This window comes from Toxotes jaculatrix, chromosome 13 (genome assembly GCF_017976425.1).
Source record: "Toxotes jaculatrix isolate fToxJac2 chromosome 13, fToxJac2.pri, whole genome shotgun sequence".
NCBI classification, from domain to species: Eukaryota; Metazoa; Chordata; class Actinopteri; family Toxotidae; genus Toxotes; species Toxotes jaculatrix.
The window spans coordinates 19650863-19674453 of record NC_054406.1 but is presented as its reverse complement, the minus strand read 5'-3'; the positions used below and the strand labels follow the sequence as shown (position 1 = coordinate 19674453).

The 23591-nt window shown below is 41.4% G+C and overlaps 1 protein-coding gene across 1 annotated transcript in view; it reads left to right on the top strand.

Moving 5' to 3' along the window:
* ptprua (protein tyrosine phosphatase receptor type Ua) overlaps positions 1-23591 on the top strand; it is a 172320-nt gene that overhangs the window by 90056 nt on the left and 58673 nt on the right. Inside the window, exons 4-8 of the mRNA XM_041052949.1 lie at positions 2081-2162; positions 8332-8447; positions 11859-12030; positions 13602-13895; positions 21239-21559. Of these exons, the coding sequence (XP_040908883.1) occupies positions 2081-2162; positions 8332-8447; positions 11859-12030; positions 13602-13895; positions 21239-21559 (985 nt within the window). The remainder of the gene's footprint in view (positions 1-2080; positions 2163-8331; positions 8448-11858; positions 12031-13601; positions 13896-21238; positions 21560-23591) is intronic.

Here is a 23591-nt window from a genome sequence, read left to right as displayed (position 1 = left end):
TCATTGCATTGAGCAAATATTCTCATTTGCAGTGCCCTGGTTTGTATGTACAAACTGCAGAAGGGGATCCCACTGTAGTCATTTGTATAATAGCCTGTGTTTGCATGTGCACAGCTATTGGATGCCAAGGTTATTCCTCTGTGTTTAGCAGAGTCGTACTCAAACACACTTTTTTCTATAAGTGAGGGCAGTGCGGAGGAGCTTAATGATGGCTCAAAGTGCGGAGCTGAGTGAATCGATGGTGGTGGGTGCATTGACGCGTGATGAATTGAAGAGTTAATCGGTCAGACGTCTCTAATGGCCCGACACAGGAATGAAAAATAAAAATAAATTAGTGGAAAGAAAGCCTTAGTCTGGATCCATCTGCCAAGGCCTTTTGTGGTATTGATTGGCCCTAGGCACTTAAAGCCTGATGTATTGTCAACATTGCAATCTATTGCCCGTCTGAGAACACGGTCACAGTCTGACTTCCACTTGGCTTTGGCATAGATAACTAGAGGTAGTATGAGTGGGTGAAACACTCTGACTACCACACACACGCGTCTGATATAGAGTCGTACAGTTACAGCTTTCACCTTACCCGCTGTTAATGCACTCAAGCCTCAAAGTTCAGAGTTTGTCACGCTGCAGTGAAAAGTGAAGAGTTGCTTATAGAGGAATTATTTGGGCTCTGCTTACTGTAATTACTACTTGGAAATCCAGAATGACTTTGTTGCACTCTGGGAGGCCGTCCCGATTCACTTTGAGGCTCTGCATGCGCTCAGCTCATTTAGATGAGTGAGTGAATATTTAAGCTGTGTTTAAGGACTCCTGCAGCTGCAGTATGGATTGATAAAGGAGACAGCAGAGTGGGAGAGAAGGATTTATTCATGCGACTTGCACTGTAAGGTTTGATAAGGTAAAATAGCTTACATTTACAATAAGTATAATCGAGTAACCCCAAAAACCTCGAAAGTTTTGGAGTAAATTGATCACACGTTGTTGTATTTGATGTTTGAAATGACCAGAACTTACATTTGCTCTTGTAAACGAAATCCTTTATACGTATTAGGTTTCCAGGCAAGCCATTATCTCAACAGGCATCTTCTGAAGGCTTAATTATAGCAGATGATGCATAGCAGTCGATGTAAGAGTGACTAAGATGAGACTTTTTCCTGTTTGAAAGTTTGAAAGTTCTAAACTAGCAAGCTGTCTCTTCCTTCCTACGAGTCTAGCTTTCAGCCGTGTTTAGCACTGGTAATTGATAGAGAATGACCTGAGTCGTGCTCAAGATTTAATTCTGGCATCTGGCACACTATACAGTCTTCTGCATCGAATTCCCTCGTGGTAACATGTATTGCAGAGTGAATGTTTTCGGACTTCGCCGTGTGAAAATGGTTCTGTTGGCAGTTTTGATCATATATTTAGTTCCCAGTTGGAAAAAACTAATTTTTAATAATTGATTTTATCTCTGTTTATGTGTTAGGTTAGAGAGAAGGCTTTGTGATTATCCATTAGGTGTGAGATGGTTACATCAAGTCAGCTTATAAATATAAGTCCAATATCACAAATTTACAGCTTGTACATCATTTAACATCCTCTATACTTAGACCCTTGATTGACAACCGAGATTTTTGTGTTGGCAAGCGACTTTAGCAACCCAACCTGTTTACGAATGTTGAGACACCACTGCGATCACTGCACACAGCTGTCTTCCATTAAGAGCTGTTCAGGCCAGTGTTGATGCAGAAATTGGTATCTTTTCCTCATCTATAATAGTTTCCCCCTGTATGATCCATATGACCTTTTACTACAGAATAGTGGCCCAAGAGAGTTGTGATTAAATTACTGCATTTCAAACACACCACACAACAGAACTGATTTTAAAAAATATATAAGAAACATTCCCGATTGCTGTTTAATGGCAGTTTTAAGTTTTACCTTGGAGATTAAATGTACGATGGATTTGATGGAAAGTCTGTGCATTTCTGCTCTCGACAGGCCTTTGGATCCCGTCCCCTTAATTTCCTACACTGTCAATTTTCTTGCCACTCAAGATGTAATGGTCTGTAGTCATTTAAATTATCCATTGTCTCCACAGGTCATCTTTGAAGCAACTATTTCCGAGGAGCGACAGGGCTACATTGCCTTGGACGACATTGTGCTGCTCAATTACCCCTGTTGTAAGTAACCCACTTTTCACTGCTCATAGCCTTCCTGCTGACCTTTACTGAGTCCGGCCGAACAACAGAGGCCCTGGCCGGAAAGCCGAGCAGTTTCCTCGAGGTGATTGAAGACTATGAGACATTCCTGCTGACAGGGGTGGCAACTCAAGGCACATACTATATACCTGGTACCTGTCCGAGTGTCAGAGCCACAATAACACAGCAGGGGGCTTCTCTTTTGTGCTGGCAGAATGGCTGACCTTTTCCTCTGATCACTATGCTCCCAGCCGGGTGCTTTTAAAGCTAACGTGATGTTACAGACAGGAAAAGGACAGCTAGTGGTTGTGCTTTGATCCTCTCTGGTAGGTTTTTTTTTTTATCTTTGTCATCTCTGGGATATCAGGGGGTTGGAGCTTTATGAGAGCTGGTGGTGTTACATTATGTTCTGTTCTGTTACATTTACCATTATACCCCCCACAGTTTTTTTGTACACAGGCTCCGTGCAGATGTTGTACCTATCAAAACAGACCCTTTTCTTGCACTGATGTGCTGTTTCCTAGATGATTAGTTCTTTTCAGCCCCATAGACAAAAGCTAAAGCTGATTCGTCCGCTTTGAAGCAGAGGTCATTCAAAATCTCCACTGACCCATTCTAATTTCCAAAATGTGATCACTTTTCTGAAGCCAGAAGAGCAAATAAGAAAAAAAAAAGATTCAACTGAAAATGGAGTTATAATTGGCTTTTTATTAAATAATAGGTTTATCCATTTAACAGTAATCGGTTCAACTAGTTATTGTTCTCCCACTGTGATGTGATGCAGAGTCTTAGATTACACAATTACTGTAATCGGTCAGTTCCACACTGGTTGTTGATGGAAAGTCATTAACCTCAATCGAGTATTATGCAAGGTTTTAATTAGATTCCGCACGTGTATGGATGGTTTTGTTTTTGTTGCCATTATTCTTACTAGATGTAATATTAGTGTTGCAGAGTTCTTGTGTTTTTACTGAGGGGTTTATTGCATCAGGGTGGTCTAATTTTCCACCTATACAAGAATGACGTTCTCGGGAAAAAGCTGAATTCTTATAGAATTCCCCTTTAGGGGATTTTATTACACACACACGCACACACACCTACACACACACACACACACATATGTTTAAAGAGGGAGATGTCTTTTGCAGGGGTTGGTAGAGACCAAAACAGAGTTCAAAGTAGAGTAACTGTGATCTTAAATTCATCACTTTGCTAGAGGCACAACTCCAAATGAATGCTAATCTTGCTATGTGCATGTGGGATGAATAAATAGGCAACATGACGACTTTTTAAAATGCCATATGTGGTGCTTTTAGCTTGCCATGCTGCGCCCATGAAATCAATTCATGGAGCTATAAGATCTGAAGATTATCTGTAGTTTCAGTCCAATAATACTGACACTGGTGCTGTTGTTCAGGAACCTAGTGTTTCCATTAAATGTTACTGCTCAGATCCACACTGGCCTTCTGTGAGAAAGGTAATATTATTTTTTAGTTGCATAAATGTGGTAAAATGTTAATGGCGTATAATGTAGGGTATTTATGAGCTCATGAAATTCAGATATCTTTTTCTGGCTCTACAGAATAATCAGGCAGGCTGCACGTTATAAATCAGTGAATCCTCATGAGGAAACAGACAGAGGAAAGGAAATAACTTTTTATCTAACCACCTTTAATTCTTTTTGCTTTGTTTTGTTTTTCTTTAACCCAAGCTCATCTCAAAGTTTAGCACTTGCCCTCTGTCATCCTGTCTTTAATGGAGCAGGATGCGTTTCCATGGTGATTTTGGATGGAGGGGGGAGGTTTGAGTAGGTAGTGTTGCCAGGGCCCCTCGGTATGTGACTCAGAACATGTTTAGCCCTTGTACAGATGGTGGCGCTTGGACCCTGACCATGCCTATTAGCTCACATTAGGGGACAGTGTCCCTGCCAGGAGCTGCTATACATACAGTGGCTTCAGTATTCAGACCCCTTCACTTTGTGCACACTTTATTGTTTTGTAAATTACATTTTAAGAGGATAAAAGTGCCATTTTTGCTCATTAGTTTCCACTCAGTGATCCATAATGACAAAGGGAAAACAGTTTATTTGCAAATTTATTAAAAATCAAAAACTGAGAATATACACACCCTTAATGCAGTGCTTTATAGAAGCCCCATCAGTGGCAATGACAGTCTTCTTGGGCAAGTGTCTATAATCTTTGTAGCCCCCATATACCTTTTACTCTTAGCAGCTTCCATCTAGTCACTCTACTTTAAAAGCCTGTTTGATGGATGCTGCTGAGATTGCATGTTCTTCCATCTCTGCAGAGGACTTCGAAAGCCTTGTGAGAGTGACCTTTGAGTCCTTGGTCACCTTCCTGACCGAAGCCCTTCTTGTCTGGTTTCTACTTTATTTGGACAGCCATCTCTCGTAAAAATCCTGGTGGTTTTAAACTTCTTATAATACACAGTTACTGAGAACTACTGCTGTTCTCCTGGGAACACTCAAAGCTTTAGTAATGGTTTCATACCTTTGCCCTGATCTGTGCCTCTCCAGAGAGTTTCTTGGACTTCATCAGTTTGTGGACTCCAATCAAGTTTTAGAAACATCTCAGAGATAATTAAAGCAAACAGGATGCACCTGACTACAGTCTGGAGTGTCACTGCAAAGACTCTGAATGTCTTTGTAATAAAATAAATAAATAAATAATTTTTCAGTTTCAATTTGAATAAGTTTGCAGAAATTTCTAAACATGTTTTCAGTATGTCATTATGGGTTATTGAGTTTAGATTGATGGGCAAAAATTGTATCCATTTCAAATGAAATCTACAAGACAATAAAGTGTGCAAGGAGTGAATGGTCTGAATACTGTATGAAGCTACTGTATATATACGACTAACATATGAATCATAACGCACAATTAATGTATACTGAACCACATATATACACAATCATTTACTCACACACAAAAAAAATGCTAAATACACATAAATTCATTCATGCACAGTCAAATAGTATTTTGTATCAGCTGGTGTAGCTGCAAGAGCACTCACCCTTATCGACCCTTTAAAACACACTCACACAAACGTGTAAGTAAACATTAGTAAGCTGGCATAAATTTCCCCACAGGCAACAATAATGGTATGCTCCCCGAGGAAAGATTTAACTCAAAGGCAACTGCTATTCGGTTTGCATTCCCACTCATTTGACATTTGTGTTGTTTTCCTCTGGAGTCCATGTCTTTATTCTAAACACGTGTTTCAGTCAAAGCCAATCTCTCCTGCAACAAGAATAAGAGGCAGCATTACTAATTTAAAGAACCAACATCTCAGACAGTCGGAATACATTTGAGACTCAAATTACCTCGCCTCTGTTTAGGTTTAGTGGTATTAATTAAGGCTAGACAGGTCACACATCCATGCTATTGGGCTTTTAGATTTTAAATTAAATTTTCTCAGTAACTATAAATGTTGTTTCCTCATCCTCAGATGACTTCTCCTGGAACTCAGAGCTGTGAACGCCTGTCTTTGAAAAATGACTCAAAATTTTCCTCCAGACAAAACACCCTGACTGGCACCACAACAAACATCCATAGGGTGTTTACTTGTTTTCAATCTTTCAATCTTTCAAGAGCACTTCAGCTACTTTTACTTCCAATCTGCATAGATTTTAATACAGATAAGGTTTATACATGTGAAATGAGTTAGGTGCTGTTAGAAATATACATGAGGAAATCAGTCACCACAGACCCCACCCCCACTCCGCTTACTGGAAGGACAGAGCATGAAAAGCAATAGGTAAAATGTGAAACGCAATTTCTGTCATCCCATCCGCAGCCAAATGTTGCTGTTGGTTGCTGTGGAAACGGAGCATGAAGGTGTGTGTTGTGTGAAGAGTGCTGAAATTTAATTTTGTCCCTCACATGGATGTCCAATAGAAAAATAATATCCTGACTACATCACAGCAGGATTTCCTGTTAGTGTCCTCCATCTCTTTGTGATGAAGGTTATTATTTTCTCATTAAATAGTTTCCATAATATGTTTTCAGGTGGCTGGAGGAATCTTTTCAATGTGACGTAGGAGAATTTAACTCTGTTAGAATTGATAGTGCTCATTGATAGTGGTCTCATTAGTGTGGTTATTAGATCATTTTATTTATAGGCTGAATGTGGGCAAAAAATGATAAATGTTTAGCTCATTATCCTTCTTGTTATTCCCTCTCCAGCTTTTTGACATCATAACTTCTTCAATAACAGATAATTCATAGCCTATCATGAGTCATAATAAGTCACCAATATATTTTTACAGTACAGGCCTGGCTGTTCATTGCTTGCTTCTAAATTATTGAGTGTGGGATGGTGAGTAAGCTAGTTATCCTCTGGTTGAGACTGATTATGACGCTTAAATGACCTTGTTTTTTTTTAAGCTACATTATGGTGAAGAAAATTATTCAGCCAGTTAAGGAAAGGAAGGGTTGGCCTGGTACTCGTGGTAGTGACTGATGCTTCATGACATTCCTTACTGTAGGCCATTTTCACAGAAGACATTTTGACATGCCACAGCAAGAGAAGCACAGGTGTAAATAATAAAATCAATGACGGCTGAATTCCATTTAGCTACTTCAGTCTCAGGGTCCTGGTATTGTGCATTTTGGCCCCCTGTCACAGTGTCATGGATTACTGGGACACCTTGGTAACAGTAACACCTGTGCTTTTCCTACTATGACAAGTCAAAATGTCTGCAATGAAAAAAGAATCTTTTGTAATTGGTTTTAGACTCTTGCAGTTAATTTATTTTTAAAATACCACATTATTTGAAGTACAGCGCTCTCCGATTATTTGAGTGCTTTATGGGGAGCTGATTTTAAAAACTAGTACTAGTCTGAAAGTATATTGGCGTTCCTGCTTCTCAGCAGCAGTGAAAGGTTTTTTTGTCTGCAATACAGCAACAAATCATAATGTCAGACAGATCCATTAATGAGAAACGCACAAACTGGAAATGTGACATCTCTGATTGGGCTCTGCTACTTGCCTATTGATCAGAATAGACGTGAAAATGACAACCATCTGGCAACAAAGCAGAGGAACCAAAAATCAAAATCAACAGAACTGACAAGCAGAGAATCAGCCTCTAAGACAAGAAATGAAACAACTGTACTTCATTTATTTATGATTTTTAAACAAGTTCACCTGATTTTGAAAATGACTGAGCGTTTGCAGAACACTTTTCCAAAAACCGGGTGAACTCCAGTCCCCAGAAAGTAAAAGTACCCGGTGGAGGTTCTGACAGCTAGAGGCAGCCATGACAGTTCCATGCTCTTCCACTGATCAACAGTTGGTGGTGGTAACACGCTAAGAAATGTAGTAATGTGCCAACAAAAGGGAGAGAAGAAGAAGACCGCTTGTTAGCTAACTAGCTTTGTCTAGCTAACAACTCTAGCTTTAGCTAGCTAGCTAGAAGACATGGATGTAAACAGTGTCTTCAAAATAAATAATTGCAAATTACAAAAAAAAAAAAAATTTTTTTGCAAATGTTTTAAGAGGAAGAAAATTCATTTGACCTATTTGCTAGACGTCAAGGAAAGATACAAATTCAACAAGCAACTCACACTCTGGATTCAGACATTTCCTATTGCCAGGAGAGAGTGTAACATTTGATGCTGAAGAAAAGCAGTGTCTTTCTGTGATCCTAGGCAACTGTGTCTGTCAAACTGGATGGAGAATGTGTGTGTGTGTGTGGCAGTGGGCGCGTAATCTTCAAAAATGTCTGTCTTAATTAGCTACTTCGTCTTTTATGCAGCTTTGTGATCTGCATTTTCTTAACACGAGTAGAAACTTCTGCTGATCTGGAGAGAAGATTCTGCTTGGTTAATTCACAAAGTAAGATTATTACAGGTTTAATGACTTGTTTGGAAAATGTTTTTGCAGTGTATGTAGATATATTGTATGTGCATATGTTCATTATACGTGACTGCACTATACAGTATGTATGCATCCATGTTTGTGAGGCTGTATCTAGGCCTGGGTGTGTAGTTATTGTGTAGGCTATGAATAAATTACCATTCACATCTGTGTGTTTAATATATTTAGACAGTGATGCTCAGCCCCAGATGTGCCACTTTCATCATCGTGTGTGTGTGTATGTGTGTGTCTTGTGTGTCCCTTTCCACAGACAAGGTGCCTCATTTCTCTCGGCTGGGTGACGTGGAGGTGAATGCCGGGCAGAATGCCTCGTTCCAGTGTGTCGCCACAGGCAAAGTCTCTGAGACTGAGCCCTTCCTCCTGGAGGTGAGAAGGAGGAGAGAGTGTGTATGAGGGTGCTTTTCTTTTCTTTTTATTTATTAGCTTTGCTTGAACAGTGAAGCCAACATCTCAACACCTGCATAACAGAAGAAGATCGGGGGCTGTAGAAAGAAGAAGCAACATAAAGGAAAACTACATGTTTGGCATTTAGCTGACAGTCTTACCCAGTACAGCTCACAGTAGCTATGTTTACATGCAGGGCTGCTGAGCACACTCCCATTAAAGTCTTATTCAGGCTGCTGTTAACATGAGCTTTTCATACTGTGACTAAGTCTAAACCAGTTAAGAGAATATTCCTGTCTGCAGATAACATGTTCCACCACCATAAATCCTCAGAAACATTCACTTAGCGGTGACCATCCTCTCTTACTGAGCAGTGATGCATTTTAATAAATACCAAAGCTAAAAAATGGTCCCAGTATTAATTGCATCAGTAAGTGTTTTTCACTGCATTGCATTTGGACACAACAAAATACGTCAGACACACTTTGACTGAGTGCATGATTTGATAATCTGATTCAGGCAAGGGACAGTTATCATAAGCAGGATTGTCAGAGTTGGTTTCACTGTGTTCTTATTCTTATCACCTGCCACATGTTTGCATGTTCCATATTCCTTGCTCAGTGACAGAGTTTGAGCCTCTCCTCACCCAAAACAAGGAACAGAGTTGAGTGAAACTGTCCTGCTGTGTTTACATCAGAAACAATGGAAGAGGTAGCTTCCACTCGCTGGGGTTATTTGAACTTGTGTCTCTTCATCAAATGAGATTCCCAAAGAGGCTTCAAAATGGCATCACCTTGAAGTCCTGGCCTAAGCCTCGCAGAGACCTAAACCTATGGTGCGCTCAGGTAGTCCTTCTTAACTCAAACTACGGATGCTGCATGTGGTATCCCTGACTATGAAACACTACTCAGGACCCTGCATCTGACAGGGTAGGCCATTATCAGGTTGATATTGTATAGTCTAATTTTGGCATCGCAGATGTGCCAGTTTTCAGTTTTTGCAGCCACATTAGGACCTAGTCCTCAAGTTGAGACATCCTCCCTGACTAACAACAACATCAGGACCACATCACGAATCAGTGACCGCGACCAAGCTGAAGGCTATGACGCTGAACAAAACCCTGAACCTCTAATCTGACTGAACCACAGAGATGGAATCACTCTGCCAACACCCGAGGCAGGATTCCACCCTTTTTACGCCTGAGCATAATTTTACTGGTCATGAAGAGCACCACTCAGCCTGTGAGTCAGTGTGTTTCCATTTTTTATGCGCATTTACAGTTTTGTCCTCTGTATTTTGAAGTATTTCTCCCACGGTTCCCTTAACTTTAAGGAAGTGTGACACTAAATCTGTTAATTTTTAAAAATTGAATCGTCTAATGACAAAGAGCTGAGATCACTTCACCTGTATAGTAGCTGTTAACAGAAATGGGAGCCATTATCGCAGGTGTTAGCATAATACCAGTAATAGTACTGTAATTTGATACAGTTAAATAATGCAGAAAGTTTGTGACTCTCTTAATGGTTGTGTTGTTGGGGGGCGAATGAGTCATTTTAAGGTTTGCAAGATTATTAAGTTTGTGCTTTTGCCTTTTGTTGCTTTTTGATTGTGATGGCATTTAGTTTACTAAAGCCCCTAAAGTCATTTCTCTCATGCAGCAACTGAAAATAGTTTCAATTTTCCTAGTTTGAATATGAGCTAATATTAGTCTTCAAAAATCCATCCCTGAATGCCTCCACTCTTCCTCTGGCCTTGAAGCCTGCACATCTAAGTGCTTTTGAAATGATGGCAGCAGGGAGAAGGCGCTTTGCAAATGAGATCTCAGTATACTTGGTGATCCATCCCTTGTGTTTCCGCCTGATTTTATTTCACACCCCCTTCTCTCTTCTCTGAATTGAAGCCTTTGAAGATCATCGGCATGTGAAAGAGACATTTTTTTTTTATTTTTTATCAGTTTCACAGTTTGAAAATTGGTTGACGGAGCTACACACACACACATACACCCACGTAGAGAAGATGCAAACAAACAATATGCAGCTTGTCTTTTATAATTTGACAGTATACTGCCAAATTCTCTGCCGAAGTCAACTCTTGCTTCAGTACCTCCCTCTTTTTTCCTCAGCAAAAAAAAAAAAAAAAAAAATCTTGGTAGCAACAGAAAATAGAGATATATCACAAACCATTACTGCCTTCTGTTCCTCCATTTGTTTTTTCGGGGCCTGTTTGATCACCAGCACTGAGTCTGCTAATTGCTGCTTCCTCTTTGATCTCCCTGGCGCTGTGGAGGTCCTCTCTGGACCAGTCTGAAGCTGCTCTCCCGCACTCCTTATTCCATTTAGGTATTCCAAATAAATTGTTAGCATTATGTTTCTTAATCAGTTAGCATCATATTTTCCTGCGCTGTCCTCCGGCCCATATTGCAGACGGCTGTCTCAGATGCTGTTTAGATCTTTAACATCAATGTGTTCTGAGTCCAAACACTGAATTAGTTATTGCACTAACTCTTAATTACAATATGATGCAGGGGCTCGCTGCCAGACACGAATAGCAGCAGGCTTTCCAAACGGAAGCATTTATTTGCTTTAAAAGCCTGCAGGTGGACTTTAAAGTTGATGTTTAAAAAAATAAAAAAAAAAATCTAAAATGTGCGCACTCTACTCTGGAGTCACTTCAAACCAATATACAAAGAAGTGTTGTAAACAAAAAAAAAGTAGGAAACAAATTAAAAAACACTCCTCTGAGGTTATATGAAAGAGGAGACAGATTATATTGATACCAAAGCTAATGGTAAAACGAGCTCTAATCTGTAGCTTTAGGCAGCAGCACCCATCCACTGTACATCTAATTTCATATTTTCGAACAGCACTGCATTTTTTCCCTATCCTCCTAAACCAGTTCAGACATGCGGATGTCAAACCCACTTACTTGTGAAAACCATGAGCAGGCGACAGCTTACATAATAATCTGCTTATTCTGTGAGAGGGCTGCATATATTGCAGCTTGCACCTGGATCAGCTCATTGCTGCGACTGTTGTCTTCTGATTTCCTGTTCCACTGGTTGAGCCAATTGCCAGTGTGCCTGGAGCGCTGACACATTAGCATGGCAAGAGATGAGGAGATGTCAGCTCGAGCCCCTGTGCTGGGAACAACAACCCGGGAGGCCTGTGTCACCGGCATTCGAGAGCAAAAACACTATTGTTACCAGTGACATTTATCACGTACTTATTATCTTGCCCTCCCATGCAGCTAATTCCAACCCTCCTTTGTCTTCCTGTCTGCTTCTCAGCCTGCCACCCATTTTTAATCACTTGAATAGACTTCAGGTAAAAGTGTGGTGGGGTTGGTGTGCTCGCGGCTGATTTCTCTTCTCTGTGGTCTTTGTCTGGTTGCCAGCGGAGAAACGGTGTGGTGCTGGACACACCCTTGCTGTCACGGTTGAGTCACAAGCGGCTGATGGCGACTTTCCAAGTGGAGGCGCAGCGTGGGGAGCAGGACCTCTATCGCTGCATCACCCTGTCCCCCAGAGGTGCCACCGTCTCCAACTTTGGAGAACTCATTGTCAGAGGTGAGCTACATCCAGAAGCGTGTAACCAGCTGAGCGCACATTCAGGCCAAAGAGCTATTTCAATATATTGGGAAATTTATTATTAGAGAGCGAGATGACATGTCTGTGTGTTAAGTATGGAGCTAGAGCCAGGACATGTTTAGTAATATTTTCATAACATATGGTCAAGCTGCGGTTAACTGACTCTGACTAGCTTATTATTAGCTATAATTGTTATTTACACTGCAATCATCCATCCACATTAACATGCATGTACATCTACCTCTGATTTCACAAATTCTTAATCTGGACTATAAAACGCCATAAACTAACTCCTGTAAACTCGTTTTTAAAAAAGATTTTGTAGTGAAAAAATAAAAACCAAATTACATTGTCTATAATAATTTCAAAATATATATATATACCTTCCGACACCTCTAGAGCCTATTAACATGTTGCTTGATTAAGCACTACATTAACAGAAATGTAAAAAAATATATATAGTTATATGCTGCATCTGTTTCTTGTCAAAGAATCCAGCTTCAGAAGTCTGGCCCTTCACAGTGACACACAAAGACATGGGGCCACCAACAAGAAATAGATCCAACATGAAACAAATTTTCATTGTTCATGTTTATATTTTTCTTTCTCAATGAATTAAACAAAAAAGAGGCAACTTGTTAATCAGTGAATTTCAGGTATTGGTAGACATTTGTTACTTTTTGGTTCATAGCTCGGCCAACCGCCGTCTCCAGCTCAGTACTTAACGCACGGACACTGATGTCTCACTCTCTCAAAGAAGGCAAATAAGTCTGTTCTCAAAAACTCATACTTATTCCTTTAAGTCAGAGGTCTTCAACAGGGGGTCCGTGGAGGTACTGCAGGGGGGTCGTGAATTTTTTGGTTGATTAGACAATTTTTTTTTTTAATCTGTTTTTTATTTTTTCCGCCATTTTTCCCCTGCTCCAAAATAAACAAGTACTCTTAACCTCTCTTGATTCACGTCATGAAACACTCAGGTGCAGTCATTGTGTACTGCATCATTCAAAAACCCCCTGTTTGTACACACACACACAGCATTTGATGAATTCATTTGATGTTTGCAGGGTTGATAAGGGTCATATCGTCCACCAAGGCTGAGTCGTTTTCTTTTTTTTTTTTTTTATGTGCGGAGAGGAAAGAATTAGTAACATAATTATTCATGCAAATAAGCTCTTATTCAGAGTCATTAGAGTGAACATTAAGAATTTGCAGCATTCAAGAGTCTCTCACTCTCTCTGTCTCTCGTAGTCCTGATGTGATTAAAAGATTTTTATGACTCAATGCTGTAGCAGAGCAGAAATAATGTTATTGAAACTATAAAACAAAGAAAGAGACAATCCATGACAGGAATCCTTGACTTCTTCTTTGCTCTCATGATGTGGTTGTTTGCTGCTGTTCTTCGTCAGTGTTTTCAAGGACAGATTTTCACTTTTCACATTATATTTCTCCATTGTTTCAAAGTAATGTGTCACTTATAAACAGATCCAGAAGTTTTATTCTAACAGTATTATACATTTAGATATGTAGTAATATGAATATATACATTGCAGTGCCCCCGACACCGATTGCACCCCCTCAGCTCCTGCGGGCAGGCCCTACCTACCTGATCATTCAGCTCAACACTAACTCCATCGTGGGGGATGGACCTGTCATTCGGCGGGAAATCCAGTACCGAGCCAGCCAGTCCACGTGGACTGAGACTCACGGTGTGGGCTCACTTACCTATAAGGTTTGGCATTTGGAGCCAGACACGGAGTACCGCATCAGTGTCCTGCTCACCCGGCCTGGGGAGGGAGGCACCGGAGCACCCGGACCTCCTCTGATCAGCAGGACGAAGTGTGCAGGTGGGTCAGATCAAGCACTGAACCGTCCTCTGAAATTCTAGATAAAAATTCATGGCAATGAAGCAAATTGGAGCTTTAGTTACAAACACAGAGAGAGAGAGCTGCTCTGGCAGCAGAAATAATCTGACTGGTTGGGATAAACCTCAGTGGGCGAGACTTAAATAGCTTTTTTTTTTTTTCAGATTATAGCCCAGTGAAAAAGGCAGGAGAGGAGGAAGCTAATATTGGGAAGTCTACAGTTTTAATTTTATCCATACTAAGCTCCACCCCTGCAGTAAGGTTTACCTCAGTCACTGACAGTTTGCCTCCAGACATATTGCTAAAACTCGTATGTACTGAAATAATGTGAAGGCTGAAATGGATGATTGTTATTTTCTCAATAAATAAATCCATTCTTTAGTTTGTAAACCCAAAGATATTTAATTTATTTTGCAATGTTGAATATTTAGCATTTTTTTTTATGACTTAACCCACTGAACCTGATTAACATGATTTCAATCAAAACTCACACCACTTGTTCTCAGATTCATGACTCAGCCAAAATGAAGCGCACGAGCATCATTCACACATTACATGCTACACTGCTACTCGCTAATACAGCATGATTTTTCATGGAGGTAATTTGCTACCTGTCACTGGGTCCATGGCAATATAGTGCTTTCTGCTCTGTGAATACATTTGTAGCTGGTGTGGCTGTAGGGATGGCAGTGATGCTTTGTTGGTCTCCACCACTTTGGTCCTGACTGAAATATCAAGATAACTCTTGGATGGATTGCCATAAAGTTTTGCCCTGACATTTACGTGTAAACATGTTTACGAGGCTGGAGACTTCTCGTGTTGTTTGAGAATATTAAGGCTCGTCCTATATTCCTGGAACAATCTCCTCTGTCCATTCTTATACAAATATTTGTGTGATGAAAACCTGTGAACACGAAGAAAAATATGTACAGAACCTCTCATGCAAATGGATGGCATTTCAGAGTGGCCAAACAATATCTGGCATGACTTGTTAAGACAAAGATACAATGCCAAAATACAGGGTACAGGGTTTTACAGAGTAAAAACAATAGCAAAGAGTTAAACAGTCAAATGTTCAAAATGTTCATTTGATTCATCTTTTCAATATAAAATACATATCATTTTTCTCTTATTGCTGAACAGCTGCATTTTTTTTTAAATAAATCACACATCAAATGTCAGAGAAACGTGTCGTAGCCCTAAATAGAAAGTGTAACCAGACATGCGATGAGTTACTATGACACCACTGGTGCATATCGCAAACAGAGGACTTAAAGCATCCGCACAAAACAGCAAACAGGAGACCATCTGGTTCCTCCTGCAGTTCACAGTTACAGACATCATTGTTTTCACAGTCTGTTCCTGCTCTGACGCTCGAAGATTCACCAAAGTTCTGAGCAGCAGCTGGAAGCTGCATCAAACTGTTTTGACGCGTCGCTTAACAACTCGTAGATCGCCTCGAGCCGCCGAGAACAAAAGGTGCGTTTGTTGTCGTTACAGTACGAAAGTTGTCTGATGGTTTCTATTTATCCTGGGCTTACCCCTAATAAAAACACACGTTTATATGAGAGATGGAGGTGTGCTTTCATCTACAGTCATTTACGTTCCAGACAAGGTTTGTGGAAAATCTGTGAAAACAACAGATGAGGTGTGGAGATTCATAGTTGAAGCTCCTCACCTGCTCTGAACATGGCTGTGGAGAAACATATAGGTTCCAGAGCTTGTGTGTCGTATTAAGCTTCTCATTTTCTAAGTAATGACATGCAAACAGAGGTTAGGGTCTGTGTTTTTAGCCACGGTGCTACTCATCTGGGTGAAAAAGGCACCCTGTCGCTCTGTCAAGTAGACAGCGTGAAGCCCCTGTCACCTGCCACACTCTTTGATCCGCTCTCGTCAGTGTCTTCCACTCGCTCACCTCCTGTCTGCTCCCATTGCTCAGATCTGAAGCTCTGTCCCTGGGGAGAAAGCAGCAGACAGCAGAGGCCATGTCACACAAAACTCTGGATGAATTTGTCTTCCTAATGTGTCACAGAGAGTCATTTCTTTTAACAGGGAGACTCCTCTTTTTGGACAGTTGTTGAGTGTGACATTTCATACTTATTGGTGCAGAGGATTTCACTCCCATGGCGCCATTGTCGACGGTGGCCAGTCACACAGAGGCCCAGTTCAGATGCTAAACGAATGATGTGCCCATTTTTCTTTTTCCCCCCAGTGTTCCTGTGTGTGCAGCTTCTTGGCATGAATGCAGATGTGCCATTCAAGCACCGTAGCATTAGTGTTTCCTGTCCTGCACCTGAAAGCCTCTCAGTGTAAAATGTTTATTTGACTATAGCATCTTTCTCTGATGGTATACAAGGTATAAAGACTTTTTTCCAAAGTCCAGAATTTGAGGGTCTGCATCAGGAATAGAAAATCTGACCACTGTGGTGATTTTTCACAGTGACTGGACAGATGTGTGGAGGTACATATGATTGTAATTTTCCTGTGTACAACTGGTTGTGACAGCAACAGAGTATTCTGTTATTGGCAGCACCGTCTGCTCGTGTGCTTTGTTGGACATGGTCGTGATGTTGTCGCCATGTTCCCGGATCTCATCAGTTACTTTGAGGACAATGTCCTCATTAACTGATAAATATAAATTGTCCTTAAAGTGCTAAAACAAAACTTGGTACTCTGTTGGTGCTGTAGGAAGTATTCAGTGGATCCCACGTATCTGTGTTCTTTAAGCAGTGGCAGCGTTTTTTCTACTCACATTCCATCAATACATATTAAATATTAGAAGTTTAATGTCAATATATTGAAACCTGCAAAAACTCTTTCTAAAGTGCAAGTGTCAGCAGTCAAAGCCCCATGTGGTGTCGGTGGTAAGTACGAGGGTGTGCGCTGATAGTCCATCATAATTCCAGCAGAGCTCCTGGCGGGAGGGACAGGCCTCAGTGGTAGCTCACTGAGGCAGCTGTTAAAGATGAGGAGGATGAGATGAAATGTGCAGACCCACAGGGAGTCTCCCTCATTCATCTTTTCCTCTTCCCCCCTGCTCATCTCTTGTCCGGCCTCCCTATCCCTCCTTTCTTCCGTCTGCCTCTGGCTAATCCCTCTGATTAGGCTAATCAAGCTGAATGTCAGTGTGGGGCAGGGCTGGAGGGTGGAGAGGACAGGACGGAGCCTGCCACGGCGCCGCTGTAATGATGAGTAATGGCGGGTGGAGCAGACACCGAACGTTCGGTCAGTGAGTCTCAGCTGGATTAGCATGCGATACGGCCTGATATTGTTAAGCGATCAGATACTCAGCCACTTATTCTCATGCACCTTTGACATGACAGTATGATTTATTATTTTTTTAAATTCCTCTTTTACTCCTCTATGATGGATTGATACTGTTCCCTGGGAAAGTTTTAGCTTGCGTTGGTGTCGGCTGTGAAAACACAAATCAGCCGAACTCTGCCTGTCTCACCCTTTGGAAAGAGCAAACATCTTTCGAATCAACAGAGACTCTTGAGACATTTCCCTCTGCGTCTCATCTCTGTCCCCTCGGAGCCGATGTCTCCTCCGTGACATTGCTTCATTAATTTTCGTAGCAGCTCTGATCTATGTTTAGTGATGCAGCAGGGCTGCCAGTCCATGCCACGATGAAGGCATTGCCCTCCCCTCGTTTCATCTGATGTCTCAGCAGTACACTTGGAGATCCAGGCCAGACTACGGGACAGAAATAACCCCCCCGTGTGCTTGAAACTGGACATTTTGTGTGACGGGGACATGGGCATCTGCAATCACAACATTCACACACGACAGCAGTAATTAGGCATCGTCCTTTCACGTCCGATTCTCCACCGGGGCCATGGACTGATCTCCCACTGAACTTTGTTCACTTTAGAGGTGAAGGGAGTGAAGAATGCTGCATTATTTTCTACTTCCTCCAGCAGTTTGATTTCTCTGTTTCACTCCTCTATAACCTCAAACTGTAAGTCAAGAAAGTCAGCTGCGATTGTTTCCCCATCAGTATTCCTCCTTGTCCATGTCCATGCGATAGTGGCAGCAAAGCAGACGGACACATGTCTCCCCTGGACACATCCTCTTGGGAAATCCCAAGGCAGTCACAGGCTGGATGAGATATGCAGTCCCTCCAGTATGCTGTGGTCTGCCCTTGGGTCTCCTGCCAGTTGGACGTGCCCAGATTACCTCCACAGGGAAGCATCCTGACTAAGAAGTTCAAAGCGTCTCAGCAGGCTCTCTTCTTTGTAAAAGAACAGTGGTTCTGCTCCATATTCCTTTTGGAAATCCTCACCCTGCCCCTCAGGATGAGGATGTGGTACCATGAGAAAGATGCTGGTTTTGACCACTTGCATCTGTGAACTCATTCTTTCAGTCAGAGCTCACAACGATGGGAGATGGCGGGATTGTAAGTCCATAGATAAATCCCTGTTGACCGGAGCAATACTTGCATAGATGCAGACATTGCATCAATCCACCTATTGATCTCGTGCTCTGTCTTACTTAACTCGGGAACATCACCCCAAGGCTCTCTGACTTCATCTTGTGGGTCAACGACTCCTTCATCAGCCTCTGGCTATGAGTTTGTATCACACTGACCTCTGGGTAACCCCTGATGTAAAATCACTCCACCCAGGACACACTGACAGCTGTTTATTAACTGTATGTTGATTATTATATGGTTCATTTCTGAGTGTAAAAAAATAATCAATATTTTTATATTAATGGCTCCAATAACAATGTGTGATGTCACTTGTAGAGATGAATCCACAGAGAATTATCATCAACTCATCTCAGTTCACTTTAGCTCTACATAGAACTTTAGCAAGTTTTAGCTCTTTGTTTGATTTAATGACCCGTGACAGTAATGTTTGGGTTCACTCACTTCTCTCATCAGTTTCATTTCAGCAGCAACAGGCAGCTGTTTTCAATCACAGTGCTCTGAAAATCCCACTGTACACTACACTGCCCAGCACAGGACAGAAGACAGACAAAGTAAGTGACTAGCTGCTGAACAAAGAGGAGAATTTAGCAGCAGATTTTAAGAACAAGACTGAGCAAAGATTCTGTGCAGGTACTGCAAAGCAAACATGGGAGGGGCTCAGTGCATTGATGGGCAGAGAAAGGAAACAGCAAAGTGTGAATATGGCAGACTGTGCTGAAATTGCTAATGATGCTACACATCACTTAGACGTAGACGGTTTGATGTGAGAGACCCGAGATCTGGCTGCAGTGCTATCTGCAATCAGAGAGGCAGCTATGAACCAGATATCTCAGAGAGAAATAGCCATGTCTCTCCAAAATCAGACCCAGCAAAGCCCCAGGGCCTGAGAGGGAGGGTGCTTAAAGTATGCTATCACCAGCTTAAAGGGGTTCTCACTCTGTTGTCTCAGACTCTGCTTGACGGTTGTATTTTTCCACACTCGTGGAAAATAGGACAATAAGACCTGTGCTTAAAGTGTCTGGAGCAAAATCTTTCACAGATTTTAGACCAGTGGCACTCGCCTCACTTTCAGTGTATAGAGAGAGTAGTCAGCATTCATCTGAAGTCCTCTGCTGGGGATCAGCTCAACTACCTCCAGTCTGTTTTCAAATCACACAGAGGGACAGAGGACGCAACTCTTACTGTGGTGGACTGAATAGGGCAGGACCTACAACAATGTGGATGGTGGTCTCATCGTCCTTAGAGAGTTTTGAAGAACGGGGTCCACTCAAATGAGCTTGTTGGAGCATCACAAGGCTGTGTGGTGTCTCCACTGCTGCTTTTCATTTACACGAGTGAAATGACTGTTCACATCAGTAATGTCAAACTGTTCAAGTATTCTCATCATGGTCCTTGTTGGTCTCCTGAAAGATAATGCCATACATGAGCAGGCTTGCTTCAGCCCTCTCACTGTACTGCAGGGCTGGTGTCAGGAGAGTAAACAGGAAATGGACGTGGCCAAAATAACAGAATTTATAATAGAAACAAAACCAAAAGGAACCAGTAACATCCTCCCTGTACTCTTTGTACTCAGGAGGCTGAGGAGCTTTGGCGTTAGCCAGCACATACTTGAAGTGATACAAGACATGACCCTGCTTTAAAGCACCTTATTATTTAACAGCTTTGTACGGCAACTTTCGTGTGAAGAACAAAAACAAGCTTTCCAAAATTGTTAACATGGGAGCTGATTGGCAAGTCACAAAAACAACTTTGCTATATATTTGTGTTCTGCACACAGGAAGGCTAAACACATAATTGCAGGTGCCTCACACCCACTACACTCAGAGTGTGAGCTGCTCCCTTCTGGCTGTCAGTTCAGAGCCCCAAGGGCCAGCAGGAACATATGCAAGAAGTCTTTTATTCCCTGTGCTGTACAGGCAGTGAACACAGAAGGACTGCATCAGGTATAAAGTTACTTTATAAGATTTGCTCTCTGGTATTTATACAACCTGCAGCAGCCTGTGTTGAAAATGTTGGATGTAGTGTAGTGTGTTTTTTTGTATTTGTACTTTAGGAGAAGCCAAAGACAAATTTCTACTGAGGTAGACAATAAAGTCAATCAATCAATCAGTCAATCAGTCAATCAATCAATCAATCAAGTCACAAAGTTGAGATGACAGAACTGAAAGGATTTTGATTCGACGCCACTGAAATGTGACTGTTTGCTACCATGCTACCTTAACAATTTTAAACCATGATATTATGTTTATAGCTCGTCACACTATCACCATGTGGCTAAAATAATTAATTAAACCTGCTTTAAGACAATTTTGCATGAAAGTTCATTCTTTACCTCGGTATAAGTAGGTAAAATAATCTCAACTCAACATGTGCATACTAGTTTTTGACCACATCTCATGGTCTTCAACAGGAAATGGAATGTGCACAATGTGGTACAACTCAGCAGTTTTGAGTGTGGTTGTCATATTACAACAATGACACGAGAGACTACAACAAATTTTGCAACTAGCGGATGTTCACAAACCTCATTTTCTTTCATTTTTCTTACAATATTGCTAATACTCTCTTCAAAATGTACAAAATTTAAAAAAAAAATCTAAATTAAATGTAAAAGTTAAAGTTATAATACACACCAGCAGGTGCACTGGTTATCTAAAATGTATTAGTTATGATAAATCTGCATTCTGATTTGCCCAGTTTACCAAATGTAGCTTTGTTTTTTTTAGATTGAACATTTCTTTACAAGAACTGAAGAACAAAATACTGTCACTGAGCTTCTTCCTCACAGCGTTTCTTCTCTGACACCGTTGGTATCCTTTACAGAAGCTGCTGAACATGAAGTCACTGTTTGCACTGTACTGAAATAATTCCTTCTTTCTGTCCCTCCTAGAGCCCATGCGTGCTTTGCGGGGTCTGACGGCCACAGAGATCCAGCCACGGCTGCTGGCCCTTCAGTGGGAGCCCCTGGGCTACAACCTCACCCGATGCCACACCTACACCTTGTCCCTGTGCTACCGCTACTCCATGCCGACAGGGGGCAGCGGAGGGAACAACGCCACTGTCAGAGAGTGCCTGTCCGTGGATCGTAACACTTCTCACTTCACACTGAGAGACCTGCCACCCTTCCGCTCGGTCCACGTCCGGCTGGCGTTGGCCAACCCTGAAGGAAAGAAGGAAAGCAGAGAGGTCACCTTCCAGACTGAAGAAGACAGTGAGTGGGTGGTTTCATTTTACTCAATGAAGACCAGGACAAAAAGATGCAAGGGTTTGCTGAAATCAGGCGTGCATTTCTTCTTTTTATACCTCTGTGCAACTGCAGCATCATTATGTAGAACAGGGATGTTTTTTTATGTATGCAGCAAAGCTCTGCGTTGTCAGAGTTACTCAGCTCAGGCCTCAGAACTTCTTGAATTTCTCGTTGTCTATGCACGCTCCTTCATGCTTAGATAATTACTGTGCGCTGCTTACACAAATCCACGTCTTTAGTCATCCATCACCAGCGAAAAAACACAAATATTGACTCACAAAATAAGCTGGATCAGCGTAACTAAATGGAAGATCAGCCTTTTAAATGGAGACCGGTGGAACAACAATCAGCTCGGGCCATGGCCGGTAGCAAAATGCTAAAATGATTTTGCTTATCTTTGTATTAATATTTTCCTGTGTACATCAGCAGATTAGGCACATTCTAATGCAAATTCCCGGAGAGTGGAAGTACAAAAGGTCAAACACTTATTGTTATGTGGAATAAGCAAGACTTTTCAGTGTAATTGAATGCCACTCAGGGATATTCTTGACCCAGTGGAGAGAGTGAGAGGGAACGACAGCGATGATATGAAACTGGCAGGATTTTTTTTTTTTTTATTGCATCTTCAAAATGCATTTTAGTACCTGCTAAAAAAAAAAAAGTTATTGTTTTACCTTCAGTTTTACAGCAACACTTGAAAATACCAAGCCGTGGAGGAGATATGGAATAAAACAGACAGTGCACCTAATTATCTGCACCTACACATTTCTGTCTTGTAGCCAGAAGGAAATGCATTAACAGAAATGGAACAACAGACAGAACGTAGCGTGGTCTTTTTAATTTTACTCATTCAATTTGACTGGTCAGGAAGTGACAAGTTAAAACACATGTGTCAGGGAAAAAAAAAACAAGCCTGATTGTTCTTCCCCCCACTTTACTTGATATTTTGAATGTCAGCACCAATGGAAAGTTTTGCTTTTGAGCCACTGAATGCCAGTCTGACAACCTGACAGCCCCCAATCCCCCTGTCACATGGAGAGCCGCCATCACCTTCACAACTACAGTAATTGAGCCACAGCCGGTGACAGTTCCTCCTGCCTGTTTCCTATTGGGCTTAACAATCAAACACTGGTGTAGCGCTTTGCGTATGCTGTGTCCCTGCTGCTCGGTGGAAGCAGAGTTGGCTGTCAAGGATTCATGGATACAGCAGGAATTTCTTCTACAGTGCTTTGCCTACCTCAGCTTCAGATGCAAAGAGGCAGGTCAAGGGAGTTTGATATTATCTCCTACAATATATAGCATTCAATAATTCAGTCCCATGTAACACACAAACAGAGGACGATGAGAAAAATGTGGGTGTGTGGAGCTGGGAAGAAATGATCTTATCAGACCTCTGTATCCCACTCGTTATCTCAGCCAAAGATTTTTATCCTTTTAGTTTTCTTTTTTAAATGTCCAGGGGGATTTTAGGACCAATGTGTTTTAGGACCTAAATTTTAGCTAGTTTGGTGGAGTACTCTTTTTATACATCCATGCCTACTGTGCTTAGTGTAGTTGTATGTTTTCCTGTAGAATGAAGGGTTATTTGTGTTATCTCAGGTGTGCTCCTTTTTTGGTTTTACCCTCAAATAACATGGATCAGTTAACTGGGATACACTAGTCAGGGATTATTGTGCGACTGGTGTTTTTGATGCAAAACACTTAGTGAAAACATTGTTATGATAACTGACAGAAATGATGAACTAAACTATGAAAATAAGGGCCAAGTTTCCATAACATGAAAATGGCCTTTAAATGTGAGAAAATTATCTTTTTTTTTTTCCCTTTGACATGACACCTCTATAAAGACTCACATCATGAATTCAAAGCTCACTTTACTTAAGTGGGCTTTGAAATCCATGATTTTTATTCTCTAACAGAGAAGGAACATTGTGCAAAGGTTGTTTTGTGCATCTGTGAGAAGACAAAGCACTTTGTTCAGCACATCATTCTGCCC